A 24,234-nucleotide genomic window follows, 5' to 3' on the forward strand; every position below is an offset into this window, starting at 1 on the left:
ATAGATTCACAGGAGTTAAGAGCTTGCTGGGACCTTGAAGTGAAGTCGCTCAGTCATGTCTGACTCTTTGCAACCCGTAAACTGTAGCCTACCAGGCTCCTCTGTCCATGGGATTCTCCAGGCAAGAATACTGGAGTGGGTTGCTATTTCCTTCTCCAGGGGATCTTCCCGACCCAGGGATCAAACACAGGTCTTCTGCATTGCAGGCAGACGCTTTAGAGCTTGCTGGGACCTTAGGGATCATTTAAGCCAATACCTTGTCTTACAGCAAAGAAAACTGATGTCTGAAGCACTCAGATGATTTGGCCACCTACTACATTACTTAAAAAGGCAAAACTGCTCCTTTAATGCTGCCAGAAAATGTTTGAATTCATCCTCAATGTCAAATGAAGGCAAGGGAACACATATTTTTTATGGTACTATATGGACTTAGGTATCTGAAAAACGAATACTTTTCAGGACTTTTAAATCAAACCTACAAGCGATATACAAATTAGTGAGGTTCCCCTATTCTTTCAAGTAAAAATATTTATATCAAGATGCTGTACTCCTGAACACAAAGAAACAGTAAGGTAAGAGGTAACTCTGAGGGGAAAGTCTATCTGCTTTGTATGAAAAGCATTCTTAATTTCCTAACTCTGGTCTATTTTAGGGCACTGGGTTTCATGTTGTACCTGTTCCTAATGGAGCATCCACCCTCTTCTCTCCTCCAAACCTCACAACCACCACCCAGATACCACTCAGCAATGGAAGCTGCAAAGGGAAAGACTAAGCAAGATAATTTAAAGCTTAAGGGGCACCTGAGCAGATGAAAGAAGCAATCAGGAGCAGCCAGCTCATCCTAACTGTGGCTCCAACTACAATCCATTCTAAATCTTTACAGCTCTTGGCTTATGACAAGACAATGCAAGGCCACTCTTCCCACTTTATAGCAATCACAAATCTTCACAGGCTCCCAGTGTGCAGCCTGGATGCTGTGCTCTGGTTAAAGGTACTGTTCTGCTGTTCTCGTTGAAAGCAATCATCACCACGTTTACCACAGCCAACTCTGATGATTAACGGGTCAAGGAGGAAAACAGTTCCTTTTTCAGATAAAGCTGGAATGTCAATCAATACTGAAGGTAAACATGATGACAGAGAGCCGCCTGGGGTAAATTTAATTTCATTTTCCAAAGCACAAGAAGCATGCTCAGCGGAATTCACACCCTTGTCTCTGTCTGGGACCTGTGCTCCTGCACAGCAAAAGCCCTGGCCCCTGGGTGGCAGCAGGGAGCCACGAGGCAAGGTCATCTTCAGGATTCAGGAAGAAGGGCCCTTAGCAGTAAGTGTCTCTGGGACCCTGGCCGGTAGATCTTGTGATCTGTGTGTCCTCACGCAAAAATAACAGGATGCTGGAACTGCAAGCCTCAACCGACACCTCAAGTATAGATTCAGACTCTATACCAGATAGCAGGTATGAACTCATCTGATATTGCAACCTCGCATGCTTCTGTAAAGCAGTGCCCCATTTTTACCCCCGGCAAGTGCTTTCGGCTCTGTCGTAGGGTCTTCCTTGTTGGTTTCTCATGCTGTTTTGCCGAATCCCCTATTTCTCTGATACTGTCAAAATACGAATGCTGCAACAGCTGCTCACACGTCAGTCTCTCGGCAGGATTCATGTGGAGACAGCCCTAAAAGACAGAAAACCCCCTCTTCTTACTCTCTAAAACTGTATAAACTTATTAATATCATTTTTTCTTCTTTGAAATATTAAACTCTTCAGGAAAAAGGAAGAAAAACACACCAATCATGACTTTCATTCCTTCCACAATCATTCCTGAATGGGTAACCACATAATGAATTAATAAATAGTTCTAGAAATAGTAACAAATCCTTTTCTTCACCTTGTTCTGTTCTTGAGGCATTCAGTGCTCTGCCCTGAGGGAGTAGGACATGATTTTTGAGTTCACCTCACTGTCTCACTAGAATAATCCTCCTAACCCATTTTGGGCACTTGACTATACTTTGTAAAACCTAGTTTTTTTATTTAAAAAATAATATCTACAAGTGATAAAAATAAACTTCATACAGTATGTAGCAAAGTCTCTTCATCACTCTAGTTCTCCTGTCTTCTAAAATCAGTCATTTTTTGTTTGTTCTTACAGAAATAGCCTATGTGTTACATGTATGTAAGAGAGAAGAGACATACCTCTCTCTATGTTACATCATTCTTAACTACTTGCTCTGCCATAGGCTAGAGGGCTCATACTTAGATAGATTAAATCTCACAATTACATGCCTCAAGGAACTGTCTCATTTCTAAAATTATAAATGCATCAGTAAATGTTCTAAATACTTTTTATCATGGGTGGGACATTGACCTTAACTTGCAAATATTTTAATTGGTACCTCATTTTACACAAGGGCTATATACTTTTGAAAATGTGTATGGAAATCAAGTTTTAAAGTTGAAACCTACTTTCAATATATTAAAGTGTTGGTTATTTAAAAGAATCCTATGGCTAAACAGGTTTTTTTGTTTGTTTTTTTTTTAAAGAAAAGGATTCTTTTTGTAAAAAAAAAAAAAAGAATTCCTCCTCTTAAAAATTTACATTTCAAGTACAATATTAGGGTTATTTAAAGTGAAAAATACTTACAGTTGTTTTCACCGTTATGTGACTCATTTTAAAAATGAAAAGTACATATACTTTTCAAGTGAGAAGAATAATTCTAAAAGGAACTCTTTTCAATCCATGGATTGACATAAATCATTCAGATTCCCCAGTGATACAGCTGCCCTGTACTCCCAGGTCTGTTGGAAGCCATGATTTTACCTTTAAGAGGCCCAGGGCAGAATAAGAGATGTTTGGAAATTTTAATTCAAGTGGTTCCTGTTGAAAAAGAAAGAAAATAGGGATTTTATTTACAGCATATATTCAAATATAAAGTTACTTCAGATTGAATTTTTCAGTGCGAGAAGCATTTTCCTGGAACCTTCTTTGCCTCCTCCACCCTCTGCCCACCCCACCTCCCACCTATGTCTGTTTCATAAGTTCCTTCTTTCCCCACTTCCAAAATGTTTTATAAGCTTATACTCTCCCCCATCCTCTAAACCGCTTTTCCAAATTTTCTTCCTAACCATTTACCCCCTTTACTTCCTAAAGAACAGATTCAGGTAGCAAACTGTGAGGGAATACTAATGGAAAAAAAAAAAAAAACACTTGTCAAGCAATTGTTATTTCCCTGTTTTCTGCTCCAATTTATATAACTTGCCTTGTCTCAGAATAATGTTTGGCATTTCTAGAAAGGGGTCCTAATTATGGCATTTACTGACATTTACCTAAAGGGAGCTATGTAACAAAGATTTTTTTCCCTACCCAGGTGAACAGACATTCTTGGTTTTCTGGAATAAACACTGTTCTCTCGTCCCACAGGAGCCTGCTGTCCCCCTGATTACCCTACTGTTTAAAGAGTCTCCTGAGCAGACATCCATCAATCTCCCTTTGGTCATTTAAGGCTATTTGGCTCTGGTCACAGGCAGGCAACAATCAGGAGTGATAAACACTATAAAATAGAAGGAATGCCGTGTGTCAGGCAGACAGGCCAGTTCAAGTCTCCCACACTGCAGGCGGATTCTTTACCGTATGAGCCACCAGGGAAGCCCACACCACTGATAAAGAGGCTAAAAAGGAGGAAAACTGAGAAACTAAGAGCTAACCAGGCTGAGTAAAATAAATGACAAAGATGAATCGTGTGTATAAAGACGGCGGTTCCCTGGTGCTGCCATCAAGCTTAAGAGCACAGGGTTACTTAGTTCAGGGAACCAGCCAACAGCAACCCATTCCCAAGTGTGCAGTTATTCATCACTGATAAGAGATAAGAGCCTCAGTTTTGGAGTTGCCTAAGATCAACAGGGAAAAATAAAATCCTAAAGCAGATCTTTATGAGCCTTTAAGAGCAGCCCACTCCACTCCCAAAGCTAAACTATTTCTCTTGCTATTTTTGTGTGTTGAATCTGAGCACCACTGGAGACTGCCTTGACATTGCTGACACTGAGGTCTGCTGTTTCAGCCAGGACGCCTGGGATGAGGCCAGCTGGTTGGCTGTGATAGGCAGGGGCCCATCCTGCCTGCTTAGCCGGTTTCCCTGCCCCAGAAGCATGCAGGCCTCCTTCGGGCAGGGTTGGTGACAGGCAGAGGGACTCGGGCACAGATATTCAACCTGTGCAGCCCCCACGCTGCGTCTTCCTGTGTTTCTGTCAACAGGAAATCCCCTGCAGGACAACCTCTGGGAAACCATGGGAAGCCTTTTACACTGATGAAACCTGGGTTGTTTCTGAGGTTTCTCTGGTAGAAGAGCAAACAGGAAGTTCACTAAGGGATATTTAGTGTGACACTGGGCATGTCCAGGTCACAGGGGAGCACCTGGGTCGCCTGCCATATGTCAGGTGCCATTCCTGCTTCTGTGGCCTTGAAGGCTCCCTGCTGCCCCACTTTTCCTATTCCCAGTGCTGCCGGAGGAGGGCTGCAGGGCAGTGGGAGGTGGGAGACGTCACTGAAGGACAGGCCCAGAGTTTGCAGGGACAGACAGCTCTGATGGAACTGGCTGGAGCCTCCACCTGGAAACTGAGCGATGGAGGAGGGTTCACTTCAGTGTGAAACTACCTTCCTTAGACAGTAGGAACTCAGGACTTCATAGACCTTAACTGTGCTCTGAAATGTTTCTGATTATAATACAGGCTCATTAGAAGACACTTTAAAAAACCATAAAGAAAGAAGCAAATTGTCCCACCACAAAGAGACATTCGCTGTTAATATTTTGGTATACTATACCTTGCAGCCATTTATTTCATAAATATAAAAATCTTTATAGCCTGATTTTCTTCAGGTTGTCATATTATTTTATATTTGTACATGTAAACATGTATATTTATTTAAAATTCATTAAAGTTATGTCAAATTATGGATACTGTTTTATAACTTTTTTTCATTTAGTAATATGTTACAGACCTTTTTTATCAGGTGATTACATATGAATCTAATTATTTTTATTAGCTATGTGGTATTTCTATTGTAAGGACGTACCATGACCTATTTAATTCTCTAAAGGAAATGATTTCTGTTAAAGAATGTCATGTTTCTATCAAAAAATGTTTGCTGTATCTTTATACTCTTATCTAATAATTTCACTGGACTAAATTCTTGAAAGTGGTTTAGACTATGCACATTTTAAATTTTTTCCGTTTTTGAAAAATATGTGTTTTCTCCACATTGGCCAAAAGAACAGGTATCAGAGTGAGGCTGGCCAAGCAAGTTCATCACCATTCTGCCCATGGGCTGGGACTGAGAGCACAGTAGAGTAGGGGTTTGGACCATGCTGGATTTTCCTGGAGGAGTCATCTTCTACAAGTTGATCAGCTCTGAGCTTTGTAGCTTCAGCTGCTGAAAATGATGGACAGGCGAGTTTGGGGCAGGCAGCTCTGCAATCCTGTCCAACATGATGGCTATGCTCTGCTATGAGCTGTCTGTAAATTAGCACTGAAGGCCAGGGTCTTGTAGCGAATTTGCCCCCGTTTTCTTTTCCACTCTTAGACTGATCTTCTGGTGCCAAGTGGACCATGGGGCTCAGGCAGGTGCCTAACTATCAAAACTTAGTTAGACTGCAACTCCCCATGTATATTCATTGAGTGAGAATGATCACCACTTAAATACCCTGGTAAACGTAGCTCTGACCTGCAGAACTCTTACCAAAATAGGTCACTCACCATATCTTCAGGGTCTGGAATTTTTACCCCACTGAAGTACTGATTTGTGCTAAATACATGTTGGTGCCTAGGAATGAGGTCTCCTTTGGACAAGAAGAAAGAGAAAGGTAAAATTAGATCAGTTATATGTATATTATAAAATACTGGGTATAGTTTTCTGAAACTAACACAATATTGTAAGTCAATTATACTTCAATAAAAATTTTTTAAAAATAGGAAAACAATGTTTTTCATCCTCTCAAAAACATTAGATCAGTTAGCAAGCACTGCTCCATGGTTTCCTCCCATTGGTGCTGTATCAGTCAGGGCCTATACCTACAAAGGACACCGTTCATGGAGCCATTACAATGAGGCTCTGAGAGTTTCGCTCTTTCGTGACTGTAAGGGGCACTGGATGAGACTAGGAACTTGGCTCTGCCCTGACATGGGTAAAACTATCAGGTTTCCAAAAGATGGGACAAAAACCAGCACTTACCCAAGGTTTTCCTAATCAGATAGAGCTGATCCACATCTGATTTTCCTGGCCACAGAGGAACGCCTGACAGCAGCTCAGCAAAGACACAGCCAATCGCCCAAACATCTACCGGGGGGCCGTATTGCGTGTCCCCCACCAGCAGCTCTGGGGAGCGGTACCACCTGGTGGCCACGTAGTCTGTGTAGTAGTCGCTCGGTCCAGCTGGCCAGTGATGGGACATGGAAAACAGAGGGAGCAGTGCAAGCAGGGAGTCAGAACGGGGACGCGGAAGACCTGAGAAATCAAGCTTGTGCCCCACCTGTGGTTTTTCTACATCAGTGCTTCGCAATACTGGTTACACATGAAAACCACCTGGAATATAGTCCTTTTTAAAAATTACTGATGTTTGAGCCCCACACCAGTCCAATTAAATCAGAATCCCTAGAGGGGTATCAATATGGTTTTTAGAGTTTATTGCTTCCCAGATGATTCTAATCTACAGCCAACATTGAAAGCCACGCTTCTAAAATAGTTTAAAAAGCACTATTTTAGCAAAAAATGAAGGGTAATATACGTATTAGTAAGCCCTTTATTGTGATAAAATGTACATATAGCATATACATTTTTAAACCACTGTATGTGTGTTTTCAGTAATTGCAACTTGCAAGCTTATGCCCTAAATATACAAGAACTAGCTTCTTGTAGCACTTAGATCCTTTATCATACTAAAAATCTCTCTAGCTTTGACACTTAACTAAAGAAAACTTTGATACTCACTCAAAAGTCGAGCGAATCCAAAGTCACAAAGCTTAATCACAGACTGTTTCGTGACGAGGATGTTTTCCGGCTTCACATCCCTGTGTATGCACTAGTCACAAACATCAAACCCGAGCAGATTAAACAGGAGCAACCCTAATATAGGGACTAAATAAAATACATGAATATCCAGCAAATATCTGAGGCTGTTTGAACCTCTCACTGACCTTTAAGATAACAGACTACAAAACAGTAGCCTAAAATAAATCGAGTACCATAACCACCATAGCCTGAATCAACCCCAATTCCTGGAGGGCCCTAAAGGACCAATAAATGTGAAAAGAAAAATGAAAGTAGGGTAGAAAGATAAACAACAATTTTTTAGTAGAAGTACATCCCATGTAGTGTTTGGAACATATTTATACTAAAGTGTTTATGACTGTTTACTTGAAATTCAAATTTAACTGGGTGTATTTAATCTGGCTACCTTAGGTGATAGACAAAGTGTTAAAAGGCTCTGGGTGAGGACTGCAGCGTGGCTGCAGGACCTGCAAGTTGGTGCCTAAGCAGAATTCATAATTCAGTTGTTTAACTGAGAACAGAACACATTTCGCCTCGTAAACAGGACAAGCCCTGGGCCTGCTGAGATAAGCTGAGGAAGAGATGGGCGGGAAGCAGCAGCTTGCCAAGAGACCTCCCTTCCAGCTCTGACATTTGTCCCCACAAGATAAACAAACGCAGGCAGTGCACACCCTCTGGGGAGTCACTAGATGTCAGCTCCATCCCACACACATCCAGTCTCCTTACTGCTCCTCCACCCCACCGGATGTAGCCCCCACGCCACTGCCAGGGTTTAGACACAAATCACCTGTGGTTTCCAGACCACAGCTGACATTGTTTAACAGGGTGATGTTAGAAGAATGCTTAAGAACCTTCACATGATTTTCCTATTAAATAGTGCTTTTTTTGGTAAGGAACAAATCTTCAACAACAATAAAAAACAACCAATTAGCAATTACATAAAAACAACAGTGGGGTCAAAATACTGTTTAAGTTTCTAATAACCTTCTCTTCTTGGTGTTTTCCTCTCTGGAGGAGAATGTTAGAGGCTTCTGCAATCCGAGAGACCCTCTCTGGCTTAGGGCTGATACCCTGGGGTGTTCTTGACTTTCTAAAATTTGGAGCTAGGACAGAGGTTCCTCTTATGCCTGGCCTAGTTCTCACTCCAAAGGATCTTCAGGGTGAGACCCGGGTGTCAGTGTTTCCCCACGGGTATTTATTATTCTGGAAAAATTGGGAGAAGACAATTTCTGAATTATTTTGTTACAACAGATCTGGTTCTCAGCAATTAATGGGCCTGAGATCTCCACTTTTTTACTCCTGGCTTCAAATATTATTATAATGGGTACACCCTTGAATATCATGATGACAGATGGTCAGAAGTACTTGTAAGCAAGAATGTGCTCCTATTCTGTTCTGGGAATTCTTTACAAGTTTCTACAGCCCTCCCCCCAAGCACATGTGGCCAAACAGTTTCAGGGGCTCTCCAGGGAGCTGTGGTATGCATTATATTTGTTCTTAGTGTCTCTGCTTTTCCCCACCAGGGCCTTTCTGCCGTCTCTCTCACTCCCCCCACTCCCCAACCCCGCTCCTAAAACCTGCTATCAGCAAACTGCTGGCCCTCACTCTCAGTGAAGAGCAGTACGTATAAGGCATCCACACTCCCTGGTGCGCACGCATTTGGACACAGATTGTAGCCTTCAGCTAGGTGGAGGCTCAGCTGGGAGAAGTGCTGCCTCCTCTCATATTTCCTTCTGAGAAGGCAGCTTCAGAGGAAAAAAAAAAAGTTAGAACAGCTCGAGAAAGGCATTTCAGCCCTACCAGTGAAATTGACCCTGGACGTTGTCAGGATGACAAAATGCAGTAAACTGCCCTTGGGGCCAAAATGAAGCTCTGATATTGGAGTCTGGCTTCCTGTATGCAGGGAGTGGGCTATGTTGAAGCCAAGGGAGAAGCAGGCTACCCAGTGTCTGTGAGGTCACACCACCTGGGCAGCAGTCCACTGTACCTCCCGCCAGCCTTGCTGTGGCTGAGAGTGCTCATGAGGTTTCCACTGGCTGCTTCGTTGCAGCCCTGGCATTCCTAACTCACCTATGCAGACACGAGCAGGTGTGCATCACACTTGGGACTCCACGTAATACATGCAACAGGCATGAGTCATCTGGGGTTCCCCTCCCCAATTTCATAGTATTTTGAGGGTACCTTATGGCAGAAAGTGAAGAGGAACTCAAAAGCCTCTTGATGAAAGTGAAAGAGGAGAGTGAAAAAGTTGGCTTAAAGCTCAACATTCAGAAAACGAAGATCATGGCGTCCGGTCCCATCACTTCATGGGAAATAGATGGGGAAACAGTGGAAACAGTGTCAGACTTTATTCTTCTGGGCTCCAAAATCACTACAGATGGTGACTGCAGCCATGAAATTAAAACACGCTTACTCCTTGGAAGGAAAGTTATGACCAAACTAGATAGCATATTCAAAAGCAGAGACATTACTTTGCCAACAAAGGTTCATCTAGTCAGTCAAGGCTATGGTTTTTCCTGTGGTCATGTATGGATGTGAGAGTTGGACTGTGAACAAGGCTGAGCACCGAAGAACTGATGCTTTTGAACTGTGGTGTTGGAGAAGACTCTTGAGAGTCCCTTGGACTGCAAGGAGATCCAACCAGTCCATTCTGAAGGAGATCAGCCCTGGGATTTCTTTGGAAGGAATGATGCTAAAGCTGAAACTCCAGTACTTTGGCCACCTCATTCGAAGAGTTGATTCATTGGAAAAGACCCTGATGCTGGGAGGGTGGGGGCAGGAGGAGAAGGGGACGACAGAGGATGAGATGGCTGGACGGCATCACTGACTCGATGGACGTGAGTCTGAGTGAACTCCAGGAGTTGGTGATGGACAGGGAGGCCTGGTGTGCTGCGATTCATGGGGTCGCAAAGAGTCGGACACGACTGAGCGACTGATCTGATCTGATCTGATCTGAGGTGGGCTGCCGTCTATGGGGTCGCACAGAGTCGGACACGACTGAAGCGACTTAGCAGCAGCAGCAGCAGAGCAACGTGGACTCCAAGTGAGAAGGAGTCTACCTTAAATCTGGATAGTTTCTAAGCAACATAAACAAAACTACTTTCTTAAAATCATAAACATATCTTTAAAACCTGAACAAGAAGGAATAGCTTAGGTTGGCATTTTTAGCTTCTCCACAAAAGTATGATATAAACTCTGTACAAAGGTTCCACCTCAGGTGAAGGGCAGCCTTCTGATTTTTAGAGGGGGATTATGAGACTTACACTGTGTTTATGGCAAAAATTTACAGCCTGCAGTGTCTGCCAAGTTATGCTCTTCACAAGATGTTCTGGTACCCTAAAAAAAAAAAAAGAAGCAACACAGATACATTCTTTAGTGTTTCGATGGAATTCAACTCAAAAAAGAAGAAAGTAAACCAAGACACACTTAAGTAGTGGAAAATCCTAGGTGACACATACTGTCATCTAACTCATGGGAGAGGGTCCAGAGTGTAGAAAACCTGTGTTAAGAACACTGCTGAATTCCAGGGATGGCAAGGTGCAGCAACACAACATCTACGCCTCCAGAAAAGGACCATGAAGCTCCAGCGGGATTTCAACAAGTACTGATGGCCACCTACCTCAAACATCTGTGACTGGGAACCTGCCTGGTGACTGGGAACCTGCCTGGTAACTGGAGTTCCATTGCTATAAGGAGCTTTTTGTTGATGGCAAGTTAGTGAATATCAAGCATAAAAGATGCTGCCTATTTTTTCAAGTTGCCCCAACTAATGGCCTTGACGTAGAACTCCTCTTCCACAGATGGGCCTGGGGTTTTTTCAGATTCCTGAGGAAGCACTTTTTTTTAAGGTAATGAAGGTTTTATTGAAGGTAAAGAAGAGGTTTGCATTGCACACCACACAACAGAAGGTCAGAATAACCGACCTGTGTGTGTTTGCCCACACAGGCAGCTTGGTTCTTTGCTCACATGGCTCCTCTCTGGTAGCCGGTTGCATCCTGCTTACATCTTCCTGCCCTGTCCTCTATCACAGCATCTAAACTTTATTCCACTGTTCCTAGCACTTCCTCCCTGACTCTAGGTTTACATAACCAGGGCAACCAGTAGCCCACCAGGTCCTCTGCACAAATCAGGAAACAGCACCTCCTTTGAGTGCACTTCTTAAAAATATTTATTTTATTTTATTGGCTGCCTTGGGTATTAGTTGCAGCATACAGGATCTTTAGCTGTAGCATGTGGGATCTATTTCCCTGACCAGGGATCAAACCTGGACCCCACGCACTGGAAGCATGGAGTCTTAGCCACTGGACTGCTAGGGAAATCCCCTGAGAGTATTTTTTTTTTAAATATTAGGTGATGAGTAAAATGAATGCTAGTGGTAAAGAACTCGCCTGCCAATGCCGGAGACATAAGAAACATGGGTTCGATCCCTGGGTGGGGAAGATCCTCTGGAGGAGAGCATGGCAACCCACTCCAGTTTTCCTGCCTGGAGAATCCCATGGATAGAGGAACCTAGTGGGCTACAGTCCACAGGGTCACACGACTGAAGCGACTTAGCATGCATGCAAAATGAACCACAGAGAGAGTACATTTATATTTCAGAGACTCTGGCCTACCAGTTAGACTCACTGTTTTTACAAATCAAACATTAAACAATGTTGATGTGATCCTCAGCCAGAACTAATATGTATACTAGGGAGGAAACTCTTGAGTACTCGTGTCAAGGTGACCCAAAAAAGTCACTTCCAGCCTCTGGGAGGGGGTATGAGGCCACTGTTGTCACAGGCCAGATGTTCAGGAAATCCTTTCAGGCAGATAAGGGGATGTTGTAGCAGTGGAACAATGTGGAGGAAACAAAGAGGCCACTTCCAGGAAGAAGATCTGGGACACTCCTGGGCTGAAGTAGCTTTTCTCCAATTTCTCTTCCTTATTCTAATGACACAAAGGTAGAGATGCCAGAAAAATCTCACCTGTCTAGAAAGAAAGGCCTAGAAAAACACAACTAAGACAAGGACATTTCAGGTGACATGCTTTCCCCAAGCCTCCACTTTTTGTCCAGAAAAAAAAAAAACAGAATATATTTTGATTATGTAATAAAGTATTAATATATGGTTATTCAGAACCAGGCATCTAGTCTCTAAGAACAGTTCCCAAAAGAAATTATGCAAAAAAAAGCATGTTAAAGTAAATTATAATAGTGTATCATTGCTGCTACTGCTAAGTCGCTTCAGTCACGTCCGACTGTGTGTGACAGACCCCATAGACGGCAGCCCACCATCCCTGGGATTCTCCAGGCAAGAACACTGGAGTGAGTTGCCATTTCCTTCTCCAATGTATGAAAGTGAAAAGTGAAAGTGAAGTTGCTCAGTCGTGTCCGACTCCTAGCGACCCCATGGACTGCAGCCTACCAGGCTCCTCCATCCATGGGATTTTCCAGGCAAGAGTACTGGAGTGGGGTGGCATCGCCTTCTCCGAGTGTATCATTAGTGCTCCTCTAACACTAAGCACCTTATTACACAATTTTCAAACGTAAAAACTCTGTGCAAGCTACCTAGTACCATCTTGGGTCAGCTACTCACTTCACTTTCTGATTTTTCCGTGTGTTTTATCTGATCTCTAAGACCCTTTTTATATGACAATGATAGGAGTCAAGTTTTTCACTCTCGGATAAGGGAGAGACAGATGTGGAAAGAAAGAAGAATAGAATCTCTTCTGTGGCATTGGATTGGGATTGGATACACATGCATGTACAGAGGGTGCTGCCCTGGAAAGGGTGCTGATATCTGACACAGGTGCTCTAGAAAGCTTCTTGACATAGGACAATATCTGAGGTAGTGGTTAAGGTGATGAGAAGTGGCCAGATTTTTATAGAAAAAAAATCCATATTTTAAAAACAGTCTTCAGCATTCTCTGAGAGATTGGATATGAGATTCAGAGAAGAGTCAAGGAATGACACCAAGGTGTCAGCTTGAGTCGCTGGTTTATAGTAGGGCCCTTCCCTGGTAGCTCAGACAATAAATAATTTGCCTGCAATGCAGTAGACCAGGGTTCAATCCCTGGTTTAGGAAGATCTCCTGGAGAAGGTAAGGGTGACCCACTCCAGTATTCTTGCCTGGAAAATCCCATGGACCAAGGAGCCTGATGGGCTACAGTCCATGGGGTTGCAAAGAGTCAGACACGACTGAGTGACTAACATACTTACTGTGGAGAACGCTGGGGGAAGAACTGATTTCAGGGAGGGAAGAGAAGTTGGATGAGATGCTTCTTAGCCATACACGGGAAGACTCTGGGAAGGGAGTTCTGAATTCAGAAGGGAGATGTCAATTTGGGAAGCATAAGCATAGTGATGGAATTTAGAGCTCTAGGACTGGATGAAGCCACTTAAGGGGTGAATCCAGAAAAAAGAAGAGGTCAAGCCCAGAGGCCCTCAACATGCAGAGATCAGAAAAAGGAGGGGGACACAGCAAGACTGGGGTTGGTCCTCAAGTGAAGTAAGATGACTCTCAGGAGAAGTGTTCCTGAAGCCAACTGAAAAAAGTGTTTCAAAGGACTTCTGGGTTAAGATGGTGGATAGAACACACCCATCTATTTTCACTCTCTTCTAAAATCTAACTAGAACTACACTAAAGATCAATCGAAATATAAGCCATCCTCTCACCCTCAGGCAGCTTACAGTATCTTTGGGAAGATAAAAGTACAAGACAAGACATGTTGACAGTAGATGAGAGAGACATCTGTTCCTCTGGAGCCCACTGGGCTGCAGTCCAGCTCAGCAGAGGCACTCCCTCCAGAGAGGGTGGAGTGAATCCATCTTCCACCAGTGGGAACAGGGGAAGGAGGAGTGCACCCGTGGGTCCTCCACATGGTTTTCCTCCTGCCTGCTTTGGGGACTCTGTTTCACCCCCAGGAACATGAAAGCTTCCCAAGAGTTTGGCTCCAAGGAGGAGTGAGGGGGTGTCATTAGAAATGTCTGTGGTCTAGATTTCTGTGACTATACCACTTTTAACCAACTGAAGGTAGAGATGCTTGGTCACAACAAGCAAGCAAAGCCAGATTAAGGAAGACAAGACATCCAGGAAGCAGTGAAGCCAACCCTAGAGAAATTCCAAGAAGGGATTCCAAGGATGACATCAAAGGGAAGTCCCAGGAGGACAGCTGGTCAGCAGGCTTGGAGAACAAGCCAGACAGATGGAGAATGGGGATCTAAAGGCAGGACATTATCAGGAGGGAGAAAAGGAATAGATTAACTGATATGATTATCCTGTGGAAAAGGATACTAAGAGACTATTAAAAAGAGTGGGGAAAGTTAGCAATAGGGTTAAAGAATACTAAGCAAATTTTAAAAATAAGGCAAATATTAATTTGTGGAAAAAAGTATAAAAATAAACTCCAGTATGGTAAAATGCTCAACTATAAGTAATATTTCCATAGGCATAATAATAGTAACAGTGAATTTTGAATTAATGAAATTTTAATGTAACTATTTGGGGGAAGAAGAAAGGGGAAGCAGAGGAAATAATGGTATAGGATGAGACACCACCCTTATGACAGAAAGTGAAGAGGAACTAAAAAGCCTCTTGATGAAAGTGAAAATGGAGAGTGAAAAAGTTGGCTTAAAGCTCAACATTCAGAAAATGAAGATTATGGCATCTGGTCCCATCACTTCATGGGAAATAGATGGGGAAACAGTGGAAACATCGTCAGACTTTATTTTTCTGGGCTCCAAAATCACTGCAGATGGTGACTGCAGCCATGAAATTAAAACACGCTTACTCCTTGGAAGGAAAGTTATGACCAAACTAGATAGCATATTCAAAAGCAGAGACATTACTTTGCCAACAAAGGTTCGTCTAGTCAAGGCTATGGTTTTTCCTGTGGTCATGTATGGATGTGAGAGTTGGACTCTGAAGAAGGGTGAGCACCGAAGAATTGATGCTTTTGAACTGTGGTATTGGAGAAGACTCTTGAGAGTCCCTTGGACTGCAAGGAGATCCAACCAGTCCATTCTGAAGATCAGCCCTGGGATTTCTTTGGAAGGAATGATGCTAAAGCTGAAACTCCAGTCCTTTGGCCACCTCATGTGAAGAGTTGACTCATTGGAAAAGACTCTGATGCTGGGAGGGATTGGGGCAGGAGGAGAAGGGGACGACAGAGGATGAGGTGGCTGGATGGCATCACTGACTCGATGGACGTGAGTCTGAGTGAACTCTGGGAGTTGGTGATGGACAGGGAGGCCTGGCGTGCTGCGGTTCATGGGGTCGCAAAGAGTCGAACACGACTGAGCGACTGAACTGAACTGAAAACTAAATCCTCATCTATCAGAATAGTCTGTAGATAATGTCTAAAAATTAATATATCAATAACAGTATATCACTCTTTTATATATTGACATTATATTGCTAGATTTAATTCACTAGGGATTTTTGCATCTAGTTTATGAAGGAAATCCATCTGTCATTTTCCTTCCTTGAAATGCCCTTGTCTAGTTCTGGTATCAGGCTATAGTGGCCTCATAATATGATTTGGAAATTGCTTCTTCCTTCTATATTTTATGAAAGAGTTTGTGTAGGATTGCTAATACTTCTTCCTTTTATGTTTGAAGGAAATCATTCATCAAATATTATAATAATAGAAACCAAAGGAGTATGACTATAAGGAAAAAAATATACATTATTGGAGATAAGATGAACTGGTTCAGTTTGACAAACCCTATGAGCCAATAATATTTTGAGAACTTTGAAAGAAAAAATATAAAAGAATAAACATCTATTTGTAGGAAGATTTTGATAGCAGAATCATTTAGCAGACAAAACACTGAAAATGGCCTCTATTCAACAGTGGAGGAATGGTTAGATGGTAATATGAGATGTAATATCTTACAGTTAGTAATAGATCTAAAAATTATACTGCAACATATATAGAAATGCATATGAGAGAATATTAAGTGAAGAACAGATTGGGGTTCGGGGAGGGAAACAGTCATTTCATCATTGCAACATGGAGAATGGAACACTTAGTTTGGAAGGGCGGCCAGTAGCCTGGCTCCTTTTTACAATGGTCTTCAGGCTTTCAGATACGGACACTAAATTTTGTCAGTGTATTAAGACAGTATCCATTACAAAGTGGCAAGTGAATATTAAACAAATTTACTAGCCTGATACATAAAACAAATTTGTTCATCCATCTTCAAATTCTGAGTGCCAGCTTATGTTCTCTTTGTAGGCAATTCCATAGAGACACTCAAGTTCTAATCAGAATGGTATTTCGTGAGGAAAGAATTGGAATGAAAGAAGGTACACAGTTTGGTTATAGCCTTTAGGCTGAGATGGTTTAATTGTGCCCATCTCCAAATTAGAAGGGTCTTGTCCTTAGATAAAACGTATGTGATCAGCCCAGCATCCATCCTACACCTTTAAGGATGATTTGCGTATCTCTGCCCTGATGCATTATGTGTTGGTTTCACAAAATAACTCCCAGAAAGCAAGCTTCTACCTCTCTTTCCAAGTTTTGGGAAAGAAGGCCTATGACCCTAATGTCCTGACAACAAAATTGAAATGAACAGAGAGAAACCTAAACAACTGCTGTGGGAAAGTGAAAAGGTCAAAGTGCATTTTAAGTATTTCTTCAGAACTAACAGAGACAAGAGAGATGACAAAGAAAGAATATGGATCTGTTGCCAGGTTCCCAATAGAGTAACTGTCCTTTCCACCACTGCTTCTCTAATATTTGCCACATAATAAGAATTCAAACCATCAACATCCATTCAAGGTTCATTTCTACACAAGGCTACAACAAAGACAAGGATGAAAGGAAACTGGTCAAGCTCCTATAGAAACAATATGTTCTTTGAAATTTATTCTATAGGGACTTCCCTGGTAGTCAGGTGGTTAAAATTCAGTGCTCCTAACGCAGAGGGCACAGGTTCAATCCCTGGTCGGGGAACTAAGATCTCACATGCCAAAGCAATAAAAATTAAAAAATTTACTATAGAAATATTTTTGCAAGTGATTATTTACTGTAATCTTATTATTAGAGAAAAACTAGAAACAATCTAAATATTTATCAGTGGGGGGTTGAATAAAGAAACCATGGTATGTCAGCACAATGGAATTTTATACCATATTAAAAATAAAAAAGCAGAAATCTAAGAATAGGGAGACAGCTCCCACATACACTTTAAAAATGAAGAAGAGTATACAGAGTACAATCTCTTTAAGTATTTATATAGAAATGCATAAAAAATAATTAGAAAACTATTTCTCAAACTTTATTTCTACATGTTTCTGTGTTGCTTGAAACATTTTCACAACAAACAATATATCACTTTAAAAAAAAGAATGACATTGGAACATGTAAAATATCATGTAAGAAACGAGCTGCCAGTCCAGGTTCGATGCACGATACTGGATGCTTGCGGCTAGTGCACTGGGACGACCCAGAGGGATGGTATGGGGAGGGAGGAGGGAGGAGGGTTCAGGATGGGGAACACAGGTATACCTGTGGCGGATTCATTTTGATATTTGGCAAAACTAATACAATTAGTTACATAATTGTATTTACATTTACATATAACTTTTGTTATATGTAAATTTATGTATTTACATATGTAAATTTATATGTAAATATATGTATTTACATATAACTTTACATAATACAATTATGTAAAGTTTAAAAATAAAATAAAATTTAAAAAATAAAATAAAAATTAAAAAATTAAAAAAAGAGATTTTTTTTTTAGGGTTAGCTCTGGAATTGCATTGTCAGAAACCAAAAACTTGTAGTAATGCCCTTTACTCACCAGATGTTCTTTGAACAAACTAAGAGAATCAGAAGAGGATCTGGTTGAAATGGAATTTGCACAGGAAAAAAATGGGTGAAGTACTGTGTCTGGCTGCACTTAAACAGGGGCAGAAAAATGTGGAGAGAACACATAAACCAATTGTTTACAAAACTTTGACAGACGACAGACCAATGGTTTACAGAATAAGTAAAAAGCATATTAAGTCCTATGGAAGATAAGAAATACACTTGTTTGAGAGCAAATCTAAGCAATGTGAACACAACACAGGGAATAGTAATGGATAAAGATTTATATATTTATATATGTATATAGGACATATTCTGGCATAAACTTGACTGTTATAGCAAGTTCTAACATTGAAGTTATATTCATTATATATATTATATTCAGTATAGCATGAATGTGAATCTTCTCCAAAATCTTTCCAGATGAGTTCAAAGTTAACAACATATTACAAGAAGATGAATTAGTATCCACTTCAGATTCACAGTAGAGAGTTTTTTGGTTCTGATTTAGCAAGAATTATTTTTAATAATTAAAACATTGCCAGAGTAATACATGGAACATGGAGAAAATAAAGAAAACAAACAAACAAAAAAGAAACAGAAAAATATCTATACAAACATCACTCAGATAATCTCTATTAAAATGTATATATTACTTTTTAAAATTTTCTACCTACATATAAATTGTATAAAAAGGAAATATATACTTTTATTATAGCACAGCTTTTTTTACCTTGCAACCACTCATGAACATTCTAATATGTAAATGTTTGTTTTATCTTGTAAGCATGTTTCTTAGCAGTACCACTGTGTTCCACTATAAAGACATACTATACTTAACCAATCCTTTATCACTGAACATTTCAGTTGTTTCCAATTTTTTTCATTAGAAACAATACTTAAAAACAGACACTTTTATAACTAAAACTTTTACACATATATTTATTTTCTGTGGTAAATTATCAGAAGCAGCATACGTGCCCAGTCGCTCAGTCATGTCCAATTCTTTGCAAACCCATGGCCTATATGTAGCCCACTAGGCTCCTCTGTCCATGGGATTCTCCAGGCAAGAACACTAGAGTGGGTTGCCATTCCCTCCTCCAGGGGATCTTCCCGACCAGGGATCATACTCGAGTCTCCTGCATTGGCAGGTGGATTCTTTACCACTGAGCTATCTGGGAAGCCCTATCAGAAGCAGACCCACTGATTGCCAAATTACCCTCTGTCCAACATTGTACTGATCATTTCCTTTGACAGTATTAGGTTTAGAAAATTTTAATCAAAGTAATTATTTTTAAATGAAAAAAAAACACATTGTTTTGATTACTCTTTAAAATCATCTTGTAAGGATCAATTTATTGATTTGCTGACTCAATCACTACACAAGAGTACTGGGAATGTACCAAGTGCCAAAAATTAACCTAGAAATTACTGAGGATACACAGGTGAGGAAGATACAACTTTTGCCCTTGAATATTTTATAGTTTACTGGGCAAATATAAATAATCCTGGAAGATATAATGAATACCAGAGGAAGGAACTCTCACCTCTCCTAAAGGGGATATCATTAGGAGGTCATATTTGGACTGTATCCAAGGACAAGCAGGAGTTTGCCAGGCAGAGTAGAGAAGGTAAGGCAAACCAGGTATCCTAAAGCCTGGAATGCAAATAATTTCATGGGGTTGAAAACTGGTGGGGAGTGGGATGGACTTACAGAGTGAGACCTTGTATTGCATGCTAGGGGTTTTCACCACACCAGTAAGCTTTGCTGCTGCTGCTAAGTTGCTTCAGTCGTGTCTGACTCTGTGCGACCCCAGAGATGGCAGCCCACCAGGCTCCCCCGTCCCTGGGATTCTCCAGGCAAGAATACTGGAGTGGGTTGCCATTTCCTTCTCCAATGCATGAAAGTGAAAAGTGAAAGTGAAGTCGCTCAGTTGTGTCTGACTCCTAGTGACCCCATGGACTGCAGCCTACCAGGCTCCTCCGTCCATGGGATTTTCCAGGCAAGAGTACTGGAGTGGGGTGCCACTGCCTTCTCCGAGTAAGCTTTGAGGAGCTACCAAGTGACTTATGCTGGGGAGTGGCATGGTCCACTTTTTATTTTAGATATCTGGCAGGTTGATCCTCCTTGAGTTTGCCTCTTTACCCCTCTGCCCAGTGATCACTATATTCCCAGGTACAAATTTCTAAAATATAAAGTGGAACATGCCACTTCCCTAAATAGTACAAAAGTTAGTCACTCAGTCGAGTCTGACTCTTTGTGACCCCATGGGCCGTATGTAGACCACCAGGCTCCTCTGTCCTTGGAATTCTCTGGGCAAGTATACTGGAGTAGGTTGCTGTTTCCTTCTCCAGGGGATCTTTCCAACCCAGGGATTGAACCCAGGTCTACCAGATTGCAGGCAGAATCTTTACAGACTGAGCCACCAGGGATGCCACTCCTACCTAGTATAATGAAAAGTTACTTTTATTTTTAAAACGCACACAAACAAAAATCCTTAAACTTCAAAGTAAATAGATAATGATCTGATTTAGAATAAATCTTAGTTTTCAAACTTGCTCATTTATTGGTGTTCCTTAAGTCAGTCTTATATTTGATAAACCATAGCACAGTGTCATTTAGAAATGAAGTTGCTTGTACTTAACCACACATGTGTCTACCAGACAGTCCCTTCTCTAACCCACCTCTATATTAAAGCATTTTCTGGAACACATATTGGAGATTTTAGCCAGCAGAATTAAAAAGAAAAAAAATCTGCCTCCAGGACTCTCATCCCTCCTTGTCCTGTCTTTTTATTCTTCTGCTTAAACTACATGCTAAAAAAAGAACTGACTCCCAATTGCTTTCAACCTCCCACTAATCAGTTGGCAAATGACTCAATCGAACATGATTAATCAAATTCTCTGCAACAACTCCCTAGTTAGCCATGGCACAAGTAACTTATACTAGTAGGCTTAATCGAAGTGTCACTTGCAAGCTGTCAAAAGAGCAAATACCAGCACACTAAATGTTTTCTTCCTTGAACACATAATTTCTCTGTATCAGTGACTTTCTGAAGACAGAAAGTCTGTCCTCTTGGCTCTCTCTGTGTAAACTAACAAGAAAAGCCGCCTGTGCCATGGTCACTAACAAATCAAGAGCCACTTTAATCCCATCTGCCCAGAGGTCACGCTGGATCATGTATAACCACCACCACATGGCAGAGCAAGCTCTTGGCCAAGGCTTGAAAGCCTTGTTGAGTGAGCCTCAGCCTCCAGCCACTGGAGTGCGAACGAGAGTCAGGATGCAGCAACCTTCCATCACTCTGATCTCTGGTGCACTCTGCAGATTATCCCCAGCCAAAGCTGAGCTTCCAGGAATACAGCAAAAGGAGAAGATGGGATATCCTTTTCTGTTCGACTTCTGGGGAGTCTCCTTACCTTTCAAGCCAGAGACCACCTCCTCTGTGAAGTATTCTTTGATTGACCCACTTTGAATCCTATCTTCCTGGGCCTGCTAATCATTCTACCTTCTTCCTCCAGCACAGTGATAGCTTCCAGGGATAACTGCATCACTGATGCTGAGCCAACCAGTCTTCTACTGGACCTTCTGTGCAGACGCCACTTTCTTCTAGAATTTCCTTTCTTCTAGAATGGCTACACAGGGTGATAAAAGCCTACAGCAATGCTTTCCACTACATACTTTTCCTTTCCTAACACCTTCCATCTCACAGCACACATATGCCCTCCAAAATCAACCCTGTAGGGGAGACTCACCTGAAAGGCAGAATGAAGCCAATACGGAAAGAAGAGTTGGGAGGGAGAGGGAGAGAAAAGGAAAGAGAAAGCCCCACCTAAGGTGCTCTGCCTTAAAGACGCCCAGCTGAGAGAAGCCAAACTCCAGCTTGCATTCTGCTCACCCTCACAAGGAGCTACCTTCAGAGGAACAGATTCCCCCACACTGCGCTGGTTTTTCAAACAAAGGCTCTGTCTGCTCACCAGGACTTTCTGCTGCTGCACACAAAGGTGCTGCCTGTGCTGTTGCTGCTGCTGCTGCTGCTAAGTCGTGTCAGTCATTTCCGACTCTGTGCGACCCCATAGCTGTCTGTGCTAGAAACGTGTTAAGATCAGCAGAGCCTCCAGAGTCACCTTCCCAATTACAGCCACCACCACTTCCTTTTTCACTTACACCAGCGTCAGTTAGGTTTTTGTCATTTGTAACCAAAAAAACTCTGACCAATACTGCAGACCGGATACCCGGATTGCTTCAGATAAAACACTGCTGCCCTGCAAATAGGTTCATCAGTACCATTTTGATGCAGAGATAGACAGCAGACTTGTGGATACAGTGGGGGAAGGAGAGAGTGGGACGATTTAAGAGAGTAGCACTGAAACATACACATTACCATATGTAAAATGGATAGCTAGTTGGAAGTCAACGTAGGGAGCTCAACCTGGCTCTCTGTGACAACTGAGAAGTGTGGGATGCAGTAGGAAGGGGGAGGGAGCTTCAAGAGGGCGAGAACACATACACTGCTGTTGTTCTGTCGCTCAGTCCTGTCTGACTCTGCGACCCCACGGACTGCAACTTGCCAGACTTCCCCGTCCTTCACTACGTACATACTTGTGGTTGATTCACATTGATGTATGGCAGAAACTAACACAATGTTGCCAAGCAATTATCCTCCAATTAAGAATAAATAAGTTTTAAAAAATATTTATAAAAACACTGTTTTAGCCTTACATTTCCTATGAGCCATTGTCTTTGAAGTCTTCCTTTCAACCTCCAAGTCCTTATGCTTCCCTAGGCTGGCGTGGAATAATTGATAGCCTTCCTTTTCTTTCCTAGAGACTGATATAGCATCTATGTGGAGATAACATACCAAAGAAATCAAGTTCAACCTAATAACATGGTTGCTGCTTTCTTCATGAAAATGACTAGTTATGATCCCTTTCCCAACATTTCTGGCAACCCCTCAGCAGCAGAGTATGCTGACCAAACACTGGCTGTCCCTGCCTACCGTGAAAAAGGGTCATAGCTCATCTTCCCTCGCCAACCCTGGTGTGTTTTGTTGGGTTTTGTTTATAAAGGACTGGTCACTCACCCTCTTTGGTGTCTGTCCAGCTCATGGAGCACCGTGTGGTCACAGTACTCAAACACCAGGTGAAGCCTCCGCTTCCTCCTGAAGACTTCGATGAGGTTGACGAGATTGGGATGCTTGAGTTGCTGAAAACACAAAAAGCGAGGTGCTAAACTGGAGTAGTGAAAGACAGTTTACTGTCTTTCAACAGAAGAAAGATGTTTGTCCTTTACAAAAATTCTTGTCTTGGATTGAAGGAGGCTGTAGATGGTACAATCTTAACTTCTCTTGATGAGCTGTTTGGGCTTCCCAGGTGGCACAGTGGTAAGGAATCCACCTGCCATTGTAGGAGATGCAGAAGATGCAGGTGTGATCCCTGGGTCGGGAAGATTCCCCTGGAGAAGGAAATGGCAACCCACTCCAGCATTCTTGCCTGGGAAGTCCCATGGACAGTGAGGCCTGGTGGGTTATATAGTCCACGGGGTTGCAAAGAGTCGGACAAGACAGAGCAACTGAACACGCACACAGGTAAAAAATGATCATAACCCTGGTGGCTGGTGAAGGCAAAGAGATATGAGAAGGCTGGGAAAGGAGAATGAAAAAGAGGGGGGCAGTGGTTAGTTAACATGAACTCATCCTTAAGGCTCAGATCAAGTGTCCTTTCCTAAAGGTGTCTTTCTGATCTCCCCAGACTGGTTCAGTGTCCCCTGTAGCTCCCTGAAGTATGAATCCTTTGGAATCCTTCAAAATTACTATTTGTTCAATTGATTTTTTTTAATGAACTCTGTTGTCGATAGATATAATAGATACACAGAATGTAAGATTCATGATAGACATCAGGGTCTGTGTTCTCCTGTTTCCTCAAAATGATGTCATGCCCCCAGCACACAGCCTTGTACATAATAGGCATCTGATCATTATTTGTGAATGAATGAGTAAATCAGGTTTCCTAGGCTGATGAAACATTTTAAAACAGAAAAATCAGAAGACTCTCCAATCTGACATGCCAGCTGCATCTAGAAAGAACAGGCAGGAGTGAATGTTGGTGTTGGCAGAGATAAATCTTGTACTTGGCTTTCTGGGCCCTTCTGTCTATAATCTGATTGGAAATACCTACAGCTAAGCAAACTAACTACTGGTTAACGTTCTTCAGGGCTTGAAGGTCTCCAGGCAGTGATCTAAGAGAACAAAAAAGAGCCTGAAAAGCTTCTTAAGGCTCCAGTCTCAGAAATCAGGTGATATAACTTCTGCCTCATTCTACTGGTCACAGCAAATCATGAGACCCACCCAGACTCAGCCCACAAGAAAATATAGAACTGGCAAAAATTTTGTTCAGA

General features: G+C 42.0%; 1 protein-coding gene across 3 annotated transcripts in view; it reads right to left on the minus strand.

The window, feature by feature from the left end:
- Positions 1-24,234, minus strand: part of CDKL1 (cyclin dependent kinase like 1) — a 52,716-nt gene that overhangs the window by 2,642 nt on the left and 25,840 nt on the right. For all 3 annotated transcript variants that reach the window (XM_070797388.1, XM_070797387.1, XM_019968642.2), the window contains 7 exons: positions 22,922-23,043; positions 10,298-10,370; positions 6,975-7,065; positions 6,219-6,419; positions 5,744-5,826; positions 2,814-2,870; positions 1,515-1,670 (listed from right to left, as the gene is read on the minus strand). In XM_070797388.1, the coding sequence (XP_070653489.1) occupies positions 1,515-1,670; positions 2,814-2,870; positions 5,744-5,826; positions 6,219-6,419; positions 6,975-7,065; positions 10,298-10,370; positions 22,922-23,043 (783 nt within the window). The remainder of the gene's footprint in view (positions 1-1,514; positions 1,671-2,813; positions 2,871-5,743; positions 5,827-6,218; positions 6,420-6,974; positions 7,066-10,297; positions 10,371-22,921; positions 23,044-24,234) is intronic.

The sequence above is a fragment of the Bos indicus genome, chromosome 10 (genome assembly GCF_029378745.1).
Source record: "Bos indicus isolate NIAB-ARS_2022 breed Sahiwal x Tharparkar chromosome 10, NIAB-ARS_B.indTharparkar_mat_pri_1.0, whole genome shotgun sequence".
In the NCBI taxonomy this organism is placed as follows: Eukaryota; Metazoa; Chordata; class Mammalia; order Artiodactyla; family Bovidae; genus Bos; species Bos indicus.